Source organism: Abramis brama, assembly GCF_963993115.1.
Source record: "Abramis brama genome assembly, chromosome: 17".
In the NCBI taxonomy this organism is placed as follows: Eukaryota; Metazoa; Chordata; class Actinopteri; order Cypriniformes; family Leuciscidae; genus Abramis; species Abramis brama.
The window spans coordinates 19,111,283-19,125,834 of NC_139979.1; the positions used below are offsets into that span (position 1 = coordinate 19,111,283).

Genomic DNA, 14,552 nt, shown 5'->3' on the forward strand with positions numbered 1-14,552 from the left:
GGCTCCATTAGGGCTCCTCCCCTAACCGCATGTGATCTCACTCCAAGCTTTTGATAAAACATGAGAACCCTGTCATCATTCGGACCTGGTCCGAAACAGCAGACTTGTACAGTTAGGCTATTAATAATGGATACACATACAAGCAGATGAAAAATACGTTATAACCGTAATTAAACTACTAAACTATACCTGTTCCACCATCTCTATACAGCACTCTGACTCTGTAGGCATTGTCCGACTCGAAATGAACACCATTACTGAGAGTTTCTGATATCGTGAGATGAAATTGTCCTGAGACTGAGCGTGAGCTCATGAAGCTCCGCCCCCTGTGCCGTGCAGCAGCAGCAGCTTATTTGCATTTAAAGGGCACACACTAAAACAGCGCGTTTTTCTGAGCCCCAAAAAATGACAATTTAAACATGCTGTAAAAAATGATCCGTTGGGTATTTTGAGCTAAAACTTCACATACACACTCACATCAGAGACTTATTTTACATCTTGTGAAAAGGGGCATAATACGGGACCTTTAATATAGAAAGTTAAGCTGTAGATCATACTTATATATATATATAAAAATTTTGAACGTTTTAAAAATGTGTGTATATATATGCAATATAAATTAATTTATACTTGAATATAAAATCTCAAACTATTCTCTCATGTTTACATTTTCAAGAAACATACAATCATACCATTTCAAGTACAATAACAAACTTTTATTTTGTGTGAAACAAATAATCACGTGTTTGAAGACTTAGAGAAATCCAACCACAAAAAAGAGTATCCCCTGTTTTTATTTAATATTCATATACAATATAACATTCAGGACATTTAACGATACAATTTGTTCATAATTACAGTGCTCCATGAAATAGAGGATAAAAATAAAAACAGACTGAGAAAGAGGCAAGAGATCTTTGAGTCCCATCACTGAGTCTCTCAAAAGAAACAAACATCCAGACGGTGACGACAAGCCTGAGTGTCGACACATTTCCAACCCTCATTTTCATGTTAAATACCCACTGCGATGGAGGCATGGCACAACCAATAGTTTAAAACGCCTCTGTCAAACCATGTGAACGAACAAAAAAACGAGTAACCATGTCACATTTAGATGAATGACTAGTTCTAAACGCCCTCCTGCCGTCCCACAGAACTGACTCCAATGTACCGGTATGTGATTCCCATTGACCTCTGGCCTCCAGCGCTCTCTTCCTGTCCTTCTCATTGGCTCTCTAGTCTCCAGGGAGGCCTGAACTCAGAAATGGGGAGTGGAGTGCAGTGTGTGGTATCAAAATTTCGCATATACTTTCGTGCCTGAGAGAGAGAAGGAAATGACCAGTTAATTAAAACAGAAACTTACTCAAAAGCCCTTAATAGCTTAAACACTATAAAGACAGCAATTATGGTTTGAACTGTGATAATGAAGTATTTAAAAAAAAAAAAGCATTTAAGAGCTTATTGCACTCTGATGTGCAAGAATATGGGTAGCTACAAAATCCTACAATACAGTAAAACAAGGTGTATACTCTTGATATTTTTGTTACATACCAAGAATAGAGCAAGCTGTCTTCTGCCCTCGAGTGTCATGTCTTCACCTAAAACAGAAGATTAGATCGCCGACAGTCAAATGTCAGTATTGTTTTAAGCAGAAACTGTAGCCATAGTAATGGACATCACTGCTGAATGTCCTCGTTTCTAGCACACCACCCCATTTAAAGGGTTACTTCACCCTAAACATTCTGTCAGTAGTTACTCACCCTCATGTTGTTCCAACCCCGCAAGACTTTCGTTCATCTTCGGAACACAAATTAAGATATTTTTGATGAAATCTGAGAGCTGGCTCACTCCTTCATAGGCTGCTAGGTAATTTCATTCTGCCGGTCCAGAAAAGTAAGTAAAGACATCGTTAAAATAGTCCAAGTGACTACAGTGGCTCAACCTTAAGTTTATCAAGTGACGAGAATACTTTTTGTGCGCAAAAACAAAACAAAAAATTTTAAACAAAGTTTATTCAACTATTCATTTTCTTCTGTGTGGGCGTTCACGAGAGCGCCACAATGCGTGCGCGAGAACTGAGAAGATGTTGACACTCACGATCATTTGATGGAAAGGTAAGGAAAGGAAAGGAAAGGTAAAGTGTGAAAGGTAAGCCATTCATTTTGCGGCATTGGTAAGGCACTTTTACGTTTTCTCGTTGGTTTCTCACGATTCGGACATCCAGGAAATGCACACTTTAGAACCATTTTAAACACTACATCGAGACCCATCTGCGTCATCTTCTCAGTTCTGGCGCATGCGTTGTGGCGCTCTCGTGAACGCCCACACAGAAGAAAATTAATAGTTGAATAAACTTGTTATTTTTGCACACAAAAAGTATTCTCGTCACTTGATAAACTTAAGGTTGAGTCACTGTAGTCACTTGGACTATTTTAACGATGTCTTTACTAACTTTTCTGGACCGGCAGAATGAAATTGCCTAGCAGCCTATGAAGGAGTGAGCCAGATTTCATCAAAAATATTTTAATTTGTGTTCCGAAGATGAACGAAAGTTTAATGGGGTTGGAACAACATGAGGGTGAGTAATTACTGACAGAATTTTCATTTTTGGGTGAACTAACCCTTTAAGTTCTGGAAGTGAGCATGGCTACTGTGTATGAATCTGAAGCACGTACCAACGCTCCAGGGGAACAGGGTCTCTCGGTCTGTCTGATAGGACTGCAGCACAGACAAGCACCAATCATCATCCACCTCATAGCCGGTGTACACAGATTCTGAGGAACAGGGTAAAAGTGACATTCTGCTTAATACAGCCAAATCAAACAGAGGTAACACGGAAAGAACCCTAAACATTGGGACTGATACTGACAATTCTTTACATATAAGGTGTAATGGCCAGTATTCTAATCAAGATGTTTTCAAACTTTCTGATGCCACTGACCCCAAAATGATTATTCACTTGCAAGGGACTATTTTAGACCAAATTTATACTGTACAAAATAAAAATATATTAAAGTGCATGAAAAATATTATCTGGAAAATATTTGGTTTCTATTAAAGGATAGCTCACCCAAAAATGAAAATTCTGTCATCATTTACTCACCTCTGTTCCAAACCTGTATGAATTTTTTTCTTCTGCTAAACACAAAAAGATATTATGAAGAATATGGGTAACCAAACAGTTGATGGACCCCATTGACTTCCATAGTATGGAAAGAAAAAGAAAAATAGGGTCCATCAACTGTTTGGTTACTGACATTCTTCAAAATATCTTCTTTTGTGTTCAGCAGAAGAAAAAAATTCATACAGGTTTGGAACAACTTGAGGGTGAGTAAATGATGACAGAATTTTCATTTTCGGGTGAACCATCCCATTGAACGGACACTATCTGTTTTCTATCCACCATTACCATTACTGTAAAACGTAACCATGAATAAAAACAACTGAACTGTCAACTGAATAAAATGATAAAATAATGTAATAAAATATTAATAAAAAATGCCATTATGCCAATAAAAAAAAAGCATAATATTAATGAAAATGAATTTACAACTATAAAAACACACCTCCTTCAATCTGTGTCCCTGCTGCGAGCCACTGCCTGACGGCTCTGATCGCATCATCTGTCATGACCTTAGGATACCTGAGGGACGGAGAGACCGAGAGATGAAAGCAACTGAAGGAGCGGAGTCAGATTAAAAGCTGCTTGTGTGAATGGTGTCTGACCTGTACTGGAGAAGTTTGAGTAACAGGTCATTCCCTCTGTTGGACATGATGTCTTCTGGACCCCTGTATCAAAACACAATACGGCCACGTCAAGATCGCGTTTAACTCCGCAAGCGCGAATGTGTTTATTTGAGTCCTGGATAACTCACGTGGTAGTGATGATTTCATCTTTGGTTCTTCTGATCAATAACACTGGACCCTGGTACCTGAAATGAGAGCCCAAGTATTTAAACGGAGCTCAGGCTGTAAAGTTTACGTGATTTATTTAAAGTCACCATGAAATCAAAATGGACCATTCTTATTTCTTTAGGAAAATATTGCAGTTTATTATAAAGGACTTCTCTGTGCACATTATTTTTTAATTCATGTGCCCTCGTGATCTTTAATCAAAATAACTTCCCCTCTTGCAATGTCTTCTATTCTCTCATGACGTGTTTAGTGATGTGAGGGCGGGACAACCTGTCACTCACATGACATCACTAGCAAACCACAACCATCCAATGATCCACTCAATTCCTGATGGACAAAATCAAGTCCCGCCCTATTTTTGTTCTTATTCGAGAAGCCGTTTCACTCGGCTATATACATCAACATAGAGAGGAAAAGACTGTTGCGACTTTCATTTCATAACGACATTAATAGTTAAAAACAAAGATGACTAACTTGCAAAGCTGTTCAGCATTGTTCAGGTTCATGTACTGCCTCACCGTATGGGTGACCAAGGGTCCTGAGAAAATGGAAACAAACGGAGTGATCAGTGAATTGTTCGGGTTACTCTTTAGAGAGGAGTAGAGATGAAGAGAGTACACCACTCACTCCAGCTTTCTGGCATGACCTTCAGCGCAAGGGGTAAAAGGTCATCAAATGAAGCATCTAGAACCAGGGCTCGGATCTCTGGGTATGACATCACAGCCCAACTGGCTAAAATAGAGCAAGACATTAAGAATTACAGTAAAACAAATGAATCATTTTGTCTGTTGTCTGATCTGTGATGGTTTACCTGTGAAACCCCCTATTGACCAGGCGTACACGATAATGTCACTCAACTGGAAGCCCAGTTTGTGAACGGCAAACTGAATGACGACGTCCATCGCATTGGCCTCGTTTTGAGGAAATGGAACTCCCTGAAAAAAGCAGGAGAGAAGAAAGTACAAAACAAGTACCATTTCATGCATTTATTGTACACCACATTAGCTGTGTGCTGTTATGACAAGGTCAGAGGAACAGATGGCGTGATGTTCACTTACTGTACTGCCGCCAAACCCTGGGTGATTCCAGCCCAACACTGAGTATCCACCTATTAACACAACAGAGGAAACAGTTTCACATCCATCTAGTGCATGAATGTTGAAAATACAACACAGACACACTGAGGTAAACACATTTACCGTCCAGTGGCGTATTCATGCAGCCGACCTCATAGAATCCTGCGTTTCCCTCACAGCAGATCACCTGTGTTAATCATATCGGCATTGGAAAGTGGCTTGAGGTAATATGTCATTATGTAACTATACTACTTTCTTTCTCTGAAGCTTGTGATGGCAAATTTACACTATTCAGATTCTTACCAGTGTTTTTCCGGCCGGTCCTCCATCTGTCCTCCGATCCACAAACATGGTGTCAATCTCATTCCCATCACAAGCCACCAGTTTGTTCCGCTGACCATCATACTGAACACAACAGGGCAGAGAAGGGGTTATAACCTTTATTCAGGAATCGCACACATTTAATCAACAAATTTCCATATCATTTCTTGGATACACATACCATACAAAAGTCGATCAAAAGATTTTTCAAAAGTAGTTTCTGAAGGATCATGTGACACTGAAGACTGACATAATTAAGCTGAAAATTCAGCTTTACTATCACAGGAATAAATTACTTTTTTTAAATGTATTAAAATAAATAAAAAAACAGCTATTTTACATTGTAATAATTTTTCACAATATTACTGTTTTTACTGTATTTTGTTCAAATAAATGTAGCCTTGAGCATAAAATACTTCTTTCTTACTAACTGAACACTATATATATATATATATAACCAAAACCAAATAATATAACCAAATATTATTATATATATATATATATATATATATATATATATATATATATATATATATATATATATATATATATATATATATATATATAAAAAATAAAACCAAAACCAAATATAACCAAATTATATATATATATATATATATATATATAAATATATAACCAAAATATATGTATATGTACACACAGTATATATTTTATAATACCAGAATTCAACTAATTGTAAATATTTTTCTATGAAATGGACAAGCATAAGCACAGAATATTCAATATTGAATATAAATGTTTTAGGAATTAATTATTTTGTATTGCTAATTCCATTTTTTATTGTCAATTTATTTTTAAATCTGTGATATGTCCAGGGTTTTCATGACCTTAGGAATTAAACATTTTAAAATGTGAGAAGTTTTCCTGAGGTCTTTTAAGTGAACTGTGTTGTAGTATGTGTTTATAGCTATCTTTCGGTGTTACCTCTTCTACGAGTCTGGCCTGACCCTGCTGTAACATGGGCCTCATGGCCTTCTGAAGCAGACCCACTGACCCCGGGTACAGCATCCTCCGCCCGAAAGAGTGAGCTATCAGATAACTACACAAAACACACACAGACTCAAACATGTGGCATGACTGCTGATGAATATGGAATAGAGGTCACCAGTTACCAGACCTCATCTAAATCTTTGTATTTGTACAACCCTAACAATGAAGTATATCCCTGCGAGTGTGTAAATGTGTTAGCACATGCTTGTTACCTTAAGATGTGGCAAGGCAGCGTGCGAACTGAACTCAGCACACCGTCTGCTGCTCCTCTGTGTTTCGGCTCAGGACGTAGCAGAGACACGCCGCCTTTAGACAGCTTCCTGCAGACAGAGGAAGTGCGGATACATTAGAAACATGCACTGATCTCAGAGTTAGCCAATGACACCCAATTAAAGCAAACTCCTCGAAAACTGTTTGTTTTTTAATTATTTTTGTGGCAAGAAAAATGTATGGTAAACCATATCAAAATTCTATTTTTGCTAAAAACTCTATAGCTGCTATTGGGTTTAACTTTGTTTAAAAAAAAAATTGTAAACTGAATAAAAAAGGGTTTCTACAGGGTTCGTACACTTTTTCCAAGGTCAAATTCAAGCACTTTTCAAGCACTTTCCAGGTCCATTTTAAAGCTTTTTCCAGCACCTTACACTACCGTAAATTACATACCAATACATAGTTAAAATTCTTATTTAGTGTTTTTATCACATCAAAAGAGATAAACAGCCAAATGTTTCATAATAGCAGAGGGCTGCACGATATAGAAGAAAAATGAGATATGCGATAACTCATTAAATAATGCGATATTCAATATGCGATACGATAATGCTTAAAGTGTGTCAAATTAACTTAAATTATCTTTAAAATGATATAACCTACACATACGTGTTTCACATTCTTTTTGTGATAAGAAAATATCCCTACAACTTCAAGACAGTGAACATCAGTGTTTTACTGTAGCATAAGAAGTGTTATTTTAACATCACTGGGGTTTAGGGGTTCAGGTTATCCTATTCCTACATTAGGTTTATTTAACAACAGAAACTGATTAATCAAATGTAAAAATAAACACTGCTTAGTTTTCACTGCATGAATTAAATATACTGATTCTTATTAAAGCTACAAAAGTTAGCCTATTCAGCCAAAAGCAGTGAGTGATTTTCTTTGTCTTTTGTTCATGACCCGTTATTGCAAGCCTTTGCGATATGCAAGCAATTATGCATATTGTAATATATACATTTGCAATATTTCGATATATTGTGCAGCCCTAATATTTAAGCCAATCACAAGTTTTATTCTTCAAAATGTATCACTAAGTATATGAATAATATACTTTTCATTATATTAATGTCCAAATATTGCTGACCAGATAATGTGATTTATAGGCTGTAAAACTGAATTAATTTCAAATATGAAGACCGTTTTGGGACACATTCTTGATATAGACAAGGTTTGAACAATATCTGAGTGCACAGGCACCTGCCTGATAAATGTATTTCATTGCCAAGCTGTATTTCAGATGTCTTGGGCCAAGACATAACGTTAGCTAATACATTTACTGGAATAGAGCAGTGTAAATATTGCATAGGGCCATCCTAAACCTTACAGTAACAGTATACTACTTATGACACTGACTGATTTCAGTTCAGCAATCAACGACTGTTGTTATGCACTGGGCTAACGTTTGCAGGTTAATTTGCACGTTACAGTTCTGTAATTTTGGCAATGTTCACTGCATATTCCACAAATGAACATAACGGACATGCAATACTTACATTACATTATCACACCAAGTACTCTCAGTCACTAATGGCCCTTTCAGATAGGACGCGGACCGCGCTGCGCTATGAAATGAAACCGATATATTTCAATGGCTTGCGCCGCACGACTCGGACCAACGCGGAGCTCAGCGAGCTCGCGCGCACGCCGCGGTCAAAGTTTAAAATAGTTCAACTGTTGCCGCTGCGTGGCCAATAAAAACGGTGCATCCAAACAACCGCGGAAATCAAAATGAAAACTCCGCCTACTTTTGCTCTGGCCAGCGTAACGCAAATCAATCTGTATCTGATTCTGAAGGGCTACATTTTTTTCTCCATTTAATAAAGAACTATTTCGTCAGAAAGATATTTCTTGTGAAAGAAATACAGTTACAAATTCAAGCATTTTCAAGCATTTTATCCAAAATTCAAGCACTTTTCAAACCTTGAAAACGCAACATCAAAATTCAAGCACTTTCAAGGATTTCAAGCACCCGTACGAACCCTGTTTCTAACAGGGTTAAAACCAGAACAATCTCATAAAACAGGCTTTAGGGATAAAGGATTTTGACAAAAAGATCATGTTGGTGAATCTATTTCCATAATTAAAAACTTGAGTCTTCCTGGAATGGCCTATTTGGCAACAGGTATAAACAATCTGGACCCATAGATTTAAAAAATGATATAAACCTCTCCTCCCAACTTTGGGACTAATTTCATGGAGTTTGTTCATGGTGTATTGATCCCACTCTGTTTGCCATTTATTATTAATATAGGAATTTAGTATAGGTTTTAGATCCATAGGAGGCAATTTATGAGGCACTGTCTGCTTCCTTGTTTCCCGTTATTCCAGTGTCCAGGTACCCAACAAAAGTAGACATGAAAATTATCCAGCAATTTGTATATGTGATCATTTTTAAGGGATGACACATTGCTTAAAGTCATGACTTTGAGTCTGTATTCATAAGTAAATTAAAAATATAAACTTCTCTATTCAGAGATGATAACATTTGCTTCTGCTGTAAAAATCGAGCTGCGGTTGGGGATGGATATTCCTCTTTTTTGGTGAGAGAAAGACAGGCTTTACTTACGGACTACTAACTTCTTTCCAGCTGAAATCTACAGGCCAGTTTTTGAAGTCGAAGTCAAAGCATGCCAGTTGTTTCTGTAGGGGACAAAATCAACATCAATTTAATGTGTTCATTAAAGCAAAGCTCCATGGGAATGTTCCTATGACACTGCTACTGTGTCACCTTGTTGCTAGGTGTGTGGTTCTTCCTGGTCTCCTCCAGTATGCTGAAGAACTGAATGTACTCTGGGTTTCTCCAGCGCCCCCACCCTAACAACAGCACAGCGGTACAAACACAATAATGTTAAACTTATTCCTGTATTAAATGTTATTTTACAACAGTGTGGAGTAATTAAGCAGACAAACATTACTACTAAACAAGGTCAGATATAGTGTCACCTCTCAGACAGGCTACTCCCAGCAGACAGACCAGCGCTGTGCCAACATACTGACTGAGAGGAACCAGCTTACTGCTGCAGATGTACCCTAGAAGAGATAGCATTATTAATAGCCCACAATAAATCATCACAATATTAATAATGCTTGGTATTACAATTGTTCAGTCTGACACCATTTAGAAAACAATATTATTCAGGGCACAGCAAGGATGGTCAGATGTGAAAGAGAAGTCACATTTTACATGTTTACATGTTACATACTCACCAAAGCACATTTATTTGATTAAAAATACAGTAAAAACTGTAATATTGTGAAATATTTTCTGTTTAAATATATTTTAAAATGTACTTTATTCCTGTGATGGCAAAGCTGAATTTTCAGCATCATTACTCCAGTCTTCAGTGTCACATGATCCTTCAGAAATCATTCTAATATGATGATTTGTTGCTCAAGAAACATTTCTTTTCTTTTTCTTTCTTAATGCCATGCTAGCTTCTATGGCTATGTTCATGGAGAGCCAGGTTTAGTTATTCAAAAATAAAATCAACGAAGATGTTTAAGAATATTTTTTTCTAAAACCTTAAGACTAAATTTTGGATTTTACTTTTTAAAAACCTTTTCAAAAGTTTTTCAAAGTTCCTCAAAGGGGTGGAAATATTACAGTCCAGCAAAATGTGTTTAATGGACAGTGGATAAACAATGGGGAATTCTTAAACATTTCTTTTTATTATCAATGTTGAACGGTCGTTGTTAGATACAGGATTGCTTGCTGAATGAAAAGTACAAAAGAATAGCATTTATTTGAAATGGAAATCTATTGTAACAAATGTCTTCACTGTCACTTTTGATCAATTGAATGCTGAATAAAAATTAAAAAAATCTTACTGACCTCAACATTTTGAACGGTATGGTGTATTTTTAGCAGGGTGCGCAAAAATCTGAACTACAGTTCACCTGAGACGGCAGAAATTGTTGACTCTTTTTATTTGTGGTCGATAAAGTATTACACTAATCTGCAGATATAATCTGTCATTTATAAAATTACAATGTACATTACAATGTACTATCAATGTATTATAATTATAACAAATACAAGTAGCATTTCCTTGTCATTTAATTACACAATTATTAGAAAATGCCATTAACCACATCTCTGCAAGGCCCAGCTCTCTTTTGCAAGACAACAACATAATCTCCAACCACAATCCACTCCTTTAACGGCACAATATCCAAATGATACTGAACAACCACAATAACATAACTACATCATACTGGATACAACATTAAAATACAGTAATTGCATTTATTCAGTACTTCATACTGTATATATGGACCATTAAAACATCTCTGATTCAGCTATTTGAATATTAACTAAACAAGATCCTACCTTGGCTTGGCCATGATGTAAAATACGGCTAGTGAGTCAGCAAAGAACTTGTTCGGTTTATAAACTACAGCATAGCTCATACACAACCTGAACATCAGAACTCCTCAGGTCTGCTTAGCAGAACAACATCACTGAAAGCTCTTATGAATGAACCCGGCTAAAAATACATACAGCACTGCTGTCAGAGCATTAGCCCGTGACTCATTTGATATGATTACACCGACTGAGAGTAACGTTAAGACTGAACCAATCAACACCTGCTCGTGTAATAACATTAAGATCTGCACTATACTGTGCATATTAGATTCACAAAAGGGAAACAAGAACCGGGAAAAGCTTTGACAAGAATATTGGAGCATGAATAAAAACACTTTTTATTACTGGGTGGGGTGTATTGGATAATATTATATTTATATTTTATGTTTAATAATTTTATCTGTTGGCTATATGTAATTTTGCAACTACATGTTAACTTACTACAGTATTAGTAGACTGTCTGCTTAATATCTGCTAACACTTATTTTGATGCTCCCCCAACAGACTTTAACCCTAACCCAGACCTAACCCTAAAAGTCTACTAATACTCAACTAATACTCTAACGAGAGTTAGTTGACATGTAGGTGCAATGTTATGTATAGTCAACAGAATATCTAAAGGAGACCATCAAAATAAAAGTGTAAGCAATAAGTGGTTTGCCGTTGTATGACGCTGTATTTGTGTTTTACCTTTCCTGTAGAGATAGCAGAGGAGCAGTGGAGAACTGTAGTATGACAGAGACCACAGCACTGAGGCCTGAAGGACAACACATGATAGTGATTCAATTTCACATTACAAAACTTGTGGATTTTTGTTTTTGTTTTGCTTTTGACAGGGATTCATTGAAATCACTTGGTCACTACACAAACTGTAGAGATAATGTGCATGAAACATCACTGAACTCATACCCAGCCGAGGATGCTGTCCGTGTGCTTCTCCAAACCTCTGGGCTGATAATTCCACCCCTGCAGAAGATAAAGACATGCCAGTTATTATGAGTATCTTTACAAAAGTTTGCTATGGTGACCATAGTGTTTAGCACATAAAAATACCACAGATATTTTACAACAATAAAACACGGTCACTTGGTATTAGAGACTGACTCATAATATGCTTGATGGATATATTTTACTGATCTTCTCATTTTTCTACCCTTCAGGAGGAAAGTGTTCCTTTCATAAACAACTTATTCTTTACATACATTATTTTTCATGTAAAAGCTTGAGACAAAAGTGAGAACAAATGTGAAGTGAGACAATATTTGATGCTTACAGTCATTCATATTTTTTTTTTTTTATTTTTTTTTTTACACTTTGTTACCATTTATATTTCAAAACAACAACAACAACAACAACACTATTATTATTATTGAAATATTCATAATGAATATTTGGTTTTACTGTTGTTGTCTAATGATTAGGCTATTTATTATTGTGCCTCAAGACAGAAATAAAACGGTAAGTTAAAATAATAATAATTAAAAACACGTGTTTATCAACAATTATGGACAAAATAACATTACATGAACATTATCAGTTACAAAAAACAATATCAGTCAATCTATACAAGGTTTAGCCACCATAGTCGTAATAAATAAAGATTGAAAAAGCTTCTTACATTATTTTATTTTTTAAGGAGAGCCAATTAATGAAAAGTCGGGATCATTTTGAATAGGTAGATTGTATTGCTTTCATGCATGCAGTATTAATTAGAGTTTCTGTGAAGACGAGGGTAAGATATGAGATGGTGAACACAATATTAATCAATTATTAATGCAACTAAGTACGATGCCATCTGATAAACTAAACAGAAACACAATAAAACGCAATCAATCAACGGTGATAGTGTTGTTATGGTTGCGCTCCTCATGACCGTTGGTTTGAATGATCTGTCACTGTCAGTCGACCATTAGAGCTAACGTTAAGCTCAATTCAGTTAGCAACCCGCTCTCCGTCACTCGGTGTGTCTCAAAACCGAGTGAGCTGCCTATCTAGGGTTAGGACATCATTGGCGCATAATACAAACGTTTGAATCAAATTGCATATGATGTCCAAACTGCTGTCTAGATAGGCAGCTCTCTAGGATTTAGGACTCCGCCAACAACACGATAATGCACTTCCGCACATTCGTGCAAGACTGATCTCGGCAGTGTTTCATTGCTACGGGTCTGTTTGAAGGGGAAGGAAGAGTCGTACCCTGCGGGGCGTTCTGCCTTCGGCTCGTGTCTGGTCCGGTGAGCGGTGGATCCGCTGCAGATTGGGCCCAAAAAGGCACCGGAGCCACATCCAGCCGGCCATTCTCACCTCGGTCAGGAACTACGGCGGCGTGTGAGGATCACAAGTGCTACAGTAGCGCATGCTAAAACGCGCCTTTACACGTCACAGTTCGATACGTTTCAATACTCGTGTTCAAAACATTATTCTTTACATTGAAAAAATGAGTTTTATGGAGAGATATAGCAGACAATACTAATCAAATAAATAAATAAATCATAAAATGTTGCAATCAATAAATTAACCGTGATCATAAATAAGCCTAACACATAAACTTGAATTTATTTGCTCACGTTATATATATATATCACATTATCTGATATTTTTTCATGATATATTGATCTACTTATAGTTTTATTCTAAATACATTTATGACAAATACATTTATTAATAAAACATAATTATTCTATTTTTTATACATATTTTATTACATATTAAATGTTCATAATTGTATTTTGAATAGGTATTTTATTATTGAGTCAGGACCGATTATCAATTGTTTTATGTAACTTTACAAGACACAATGCACCTTTATGTATGCATAATACATAATACATCAGGTGGTAATACCTAAAATATCATAGTGTTACTTAAAAAAAAGAAAAAGTCCATAAAAATAGGGTCCAATGTTAACTTTGTTAATAGGCCTAACCCCAGATTTAAAAAAAGTTGGCACATTTTGCAAAATGCTATATAAAATCTGTGAATGCTATCAAGAATCTGTGATTTGTTAATTCTCTTTCAACTTTATTTAACTGACAAATGTACAAAGAAAAGATGTCCAATGTTTTCACTGAACAACTTAATTATATTTTGTAAATATGAACAAATTTAGATTTGGATGGCTGCTACACACTCCAGTTTGGAAATTGAGGATACACATTTTTTTAGTGTGGATTTTTGCCCAATCTCGCCTGATACAAGACAGCTGCTCAACAGTCTGTGGTCATCGTTGTCTTATTCTCCTTTTCATGATGGGCCACACATTCTCAATAGGAAACAGATGTGGACTGCAGTCAGTCAAGCACTCTATGGTGTAGAGTGTCTAAGAAACCACTCTGTTGTAACACATGCTGAATGAGGCATTATCTTGCTTCCCATTGATGCCATTAAATGTCTCTTTACAATCCCAATATAGTCAGTGGTACCTTCACACACATGCAAGTCACCCATATCATTTGCACTGATGCACCCCTATATCATGACAGATGTTTGCTTTTGCACCTGTCACTGATAAAAGTCTGGTTGGTCCCTTTCGTCTTTGGGACTGAGAACTCAATGTCCGTTTTTCACAAAAACAGTCTATGGGGTCA

The 14,552-nt window shown here is 36.4% G+C and overlaps 1 protein-coding gene across 1 annotated transcript; it reads right to left on the minus strand.

Moving 5' to 3' along the window:
• Positions 1 to 776: 776 nt before the first annotated feature.
• Positions 777 to 13,299, minus strand: abhd16a (abhydrolase domain containing 16A, phospholipase). Its single transcript, XM_084088083.1, has 20 exons — positions 13,162 to 13,299; positions 11,875 to 11,931; positions 11,656 to 11,722; positions 9,543 to 9,629; positions 9,328 to 9,413; positions 9,166 to 9,239; positions 6,536 to 6,643; positions 6,258 to 6,372; positions 5,295 to 5,396; positions 5,115 to 5,178; positions 4,974 to 5,023; positions 4,727 to 4,850; positions 4,543 to 4,647; positions 4,390 to 4,453; positions 3,876 to 3,932; positions 3,727 to 3,789; positions 3,567 to 3,643; positions 2,676 to 2,774; positions 1,552 to 1,598; positions 777 to 1,317 (listed from the first exon to the last, which is right to left on the minus strand). The coding sequence occupies exons 1-20, from the start codon at positions 13,261 to 13,263 to the stop codon at positions 1,225 to 1,227; spliced, it is 1,641 nt and encodes a 546-aa protein (XP_083944209.1). The 5' UTR covers positions 13,264 to 13,299; the 3' UTR covers positions 777 to 1,224.
• Between the last annotated feature and the right edge of the window lie 1,253 nt (positions 13,300 to 14,552).

What these genes read in the sequence shown, in the direction of transcription:
- abhd16a (XM_084088083.1), bottom strand. Translation starts at nt 13,263, where the DNA reads ATGGCCGGCTGGATGTGGCTCCGGTGCCTTTTTGGGCCCAATCTGCAG. An exon ending in CTGCTATCTCTACAGGAAAG is followed by an intron (nt 9,630 to 11,655) that starts GTAAAACACAAA and finishes TATCTCTTCTAG; the next exon opens with GGTACATCTGCAGCAGTAAG. An exon ending in AATGCTGAACAGCTTTGCAA is followed by an intron (nt 3,933 to 4,389) that starts GTTAGTCATCTT and finishes CTCTCATTTCAG; the next exon opens with GTACCAGGGTCCAGTGTTAT.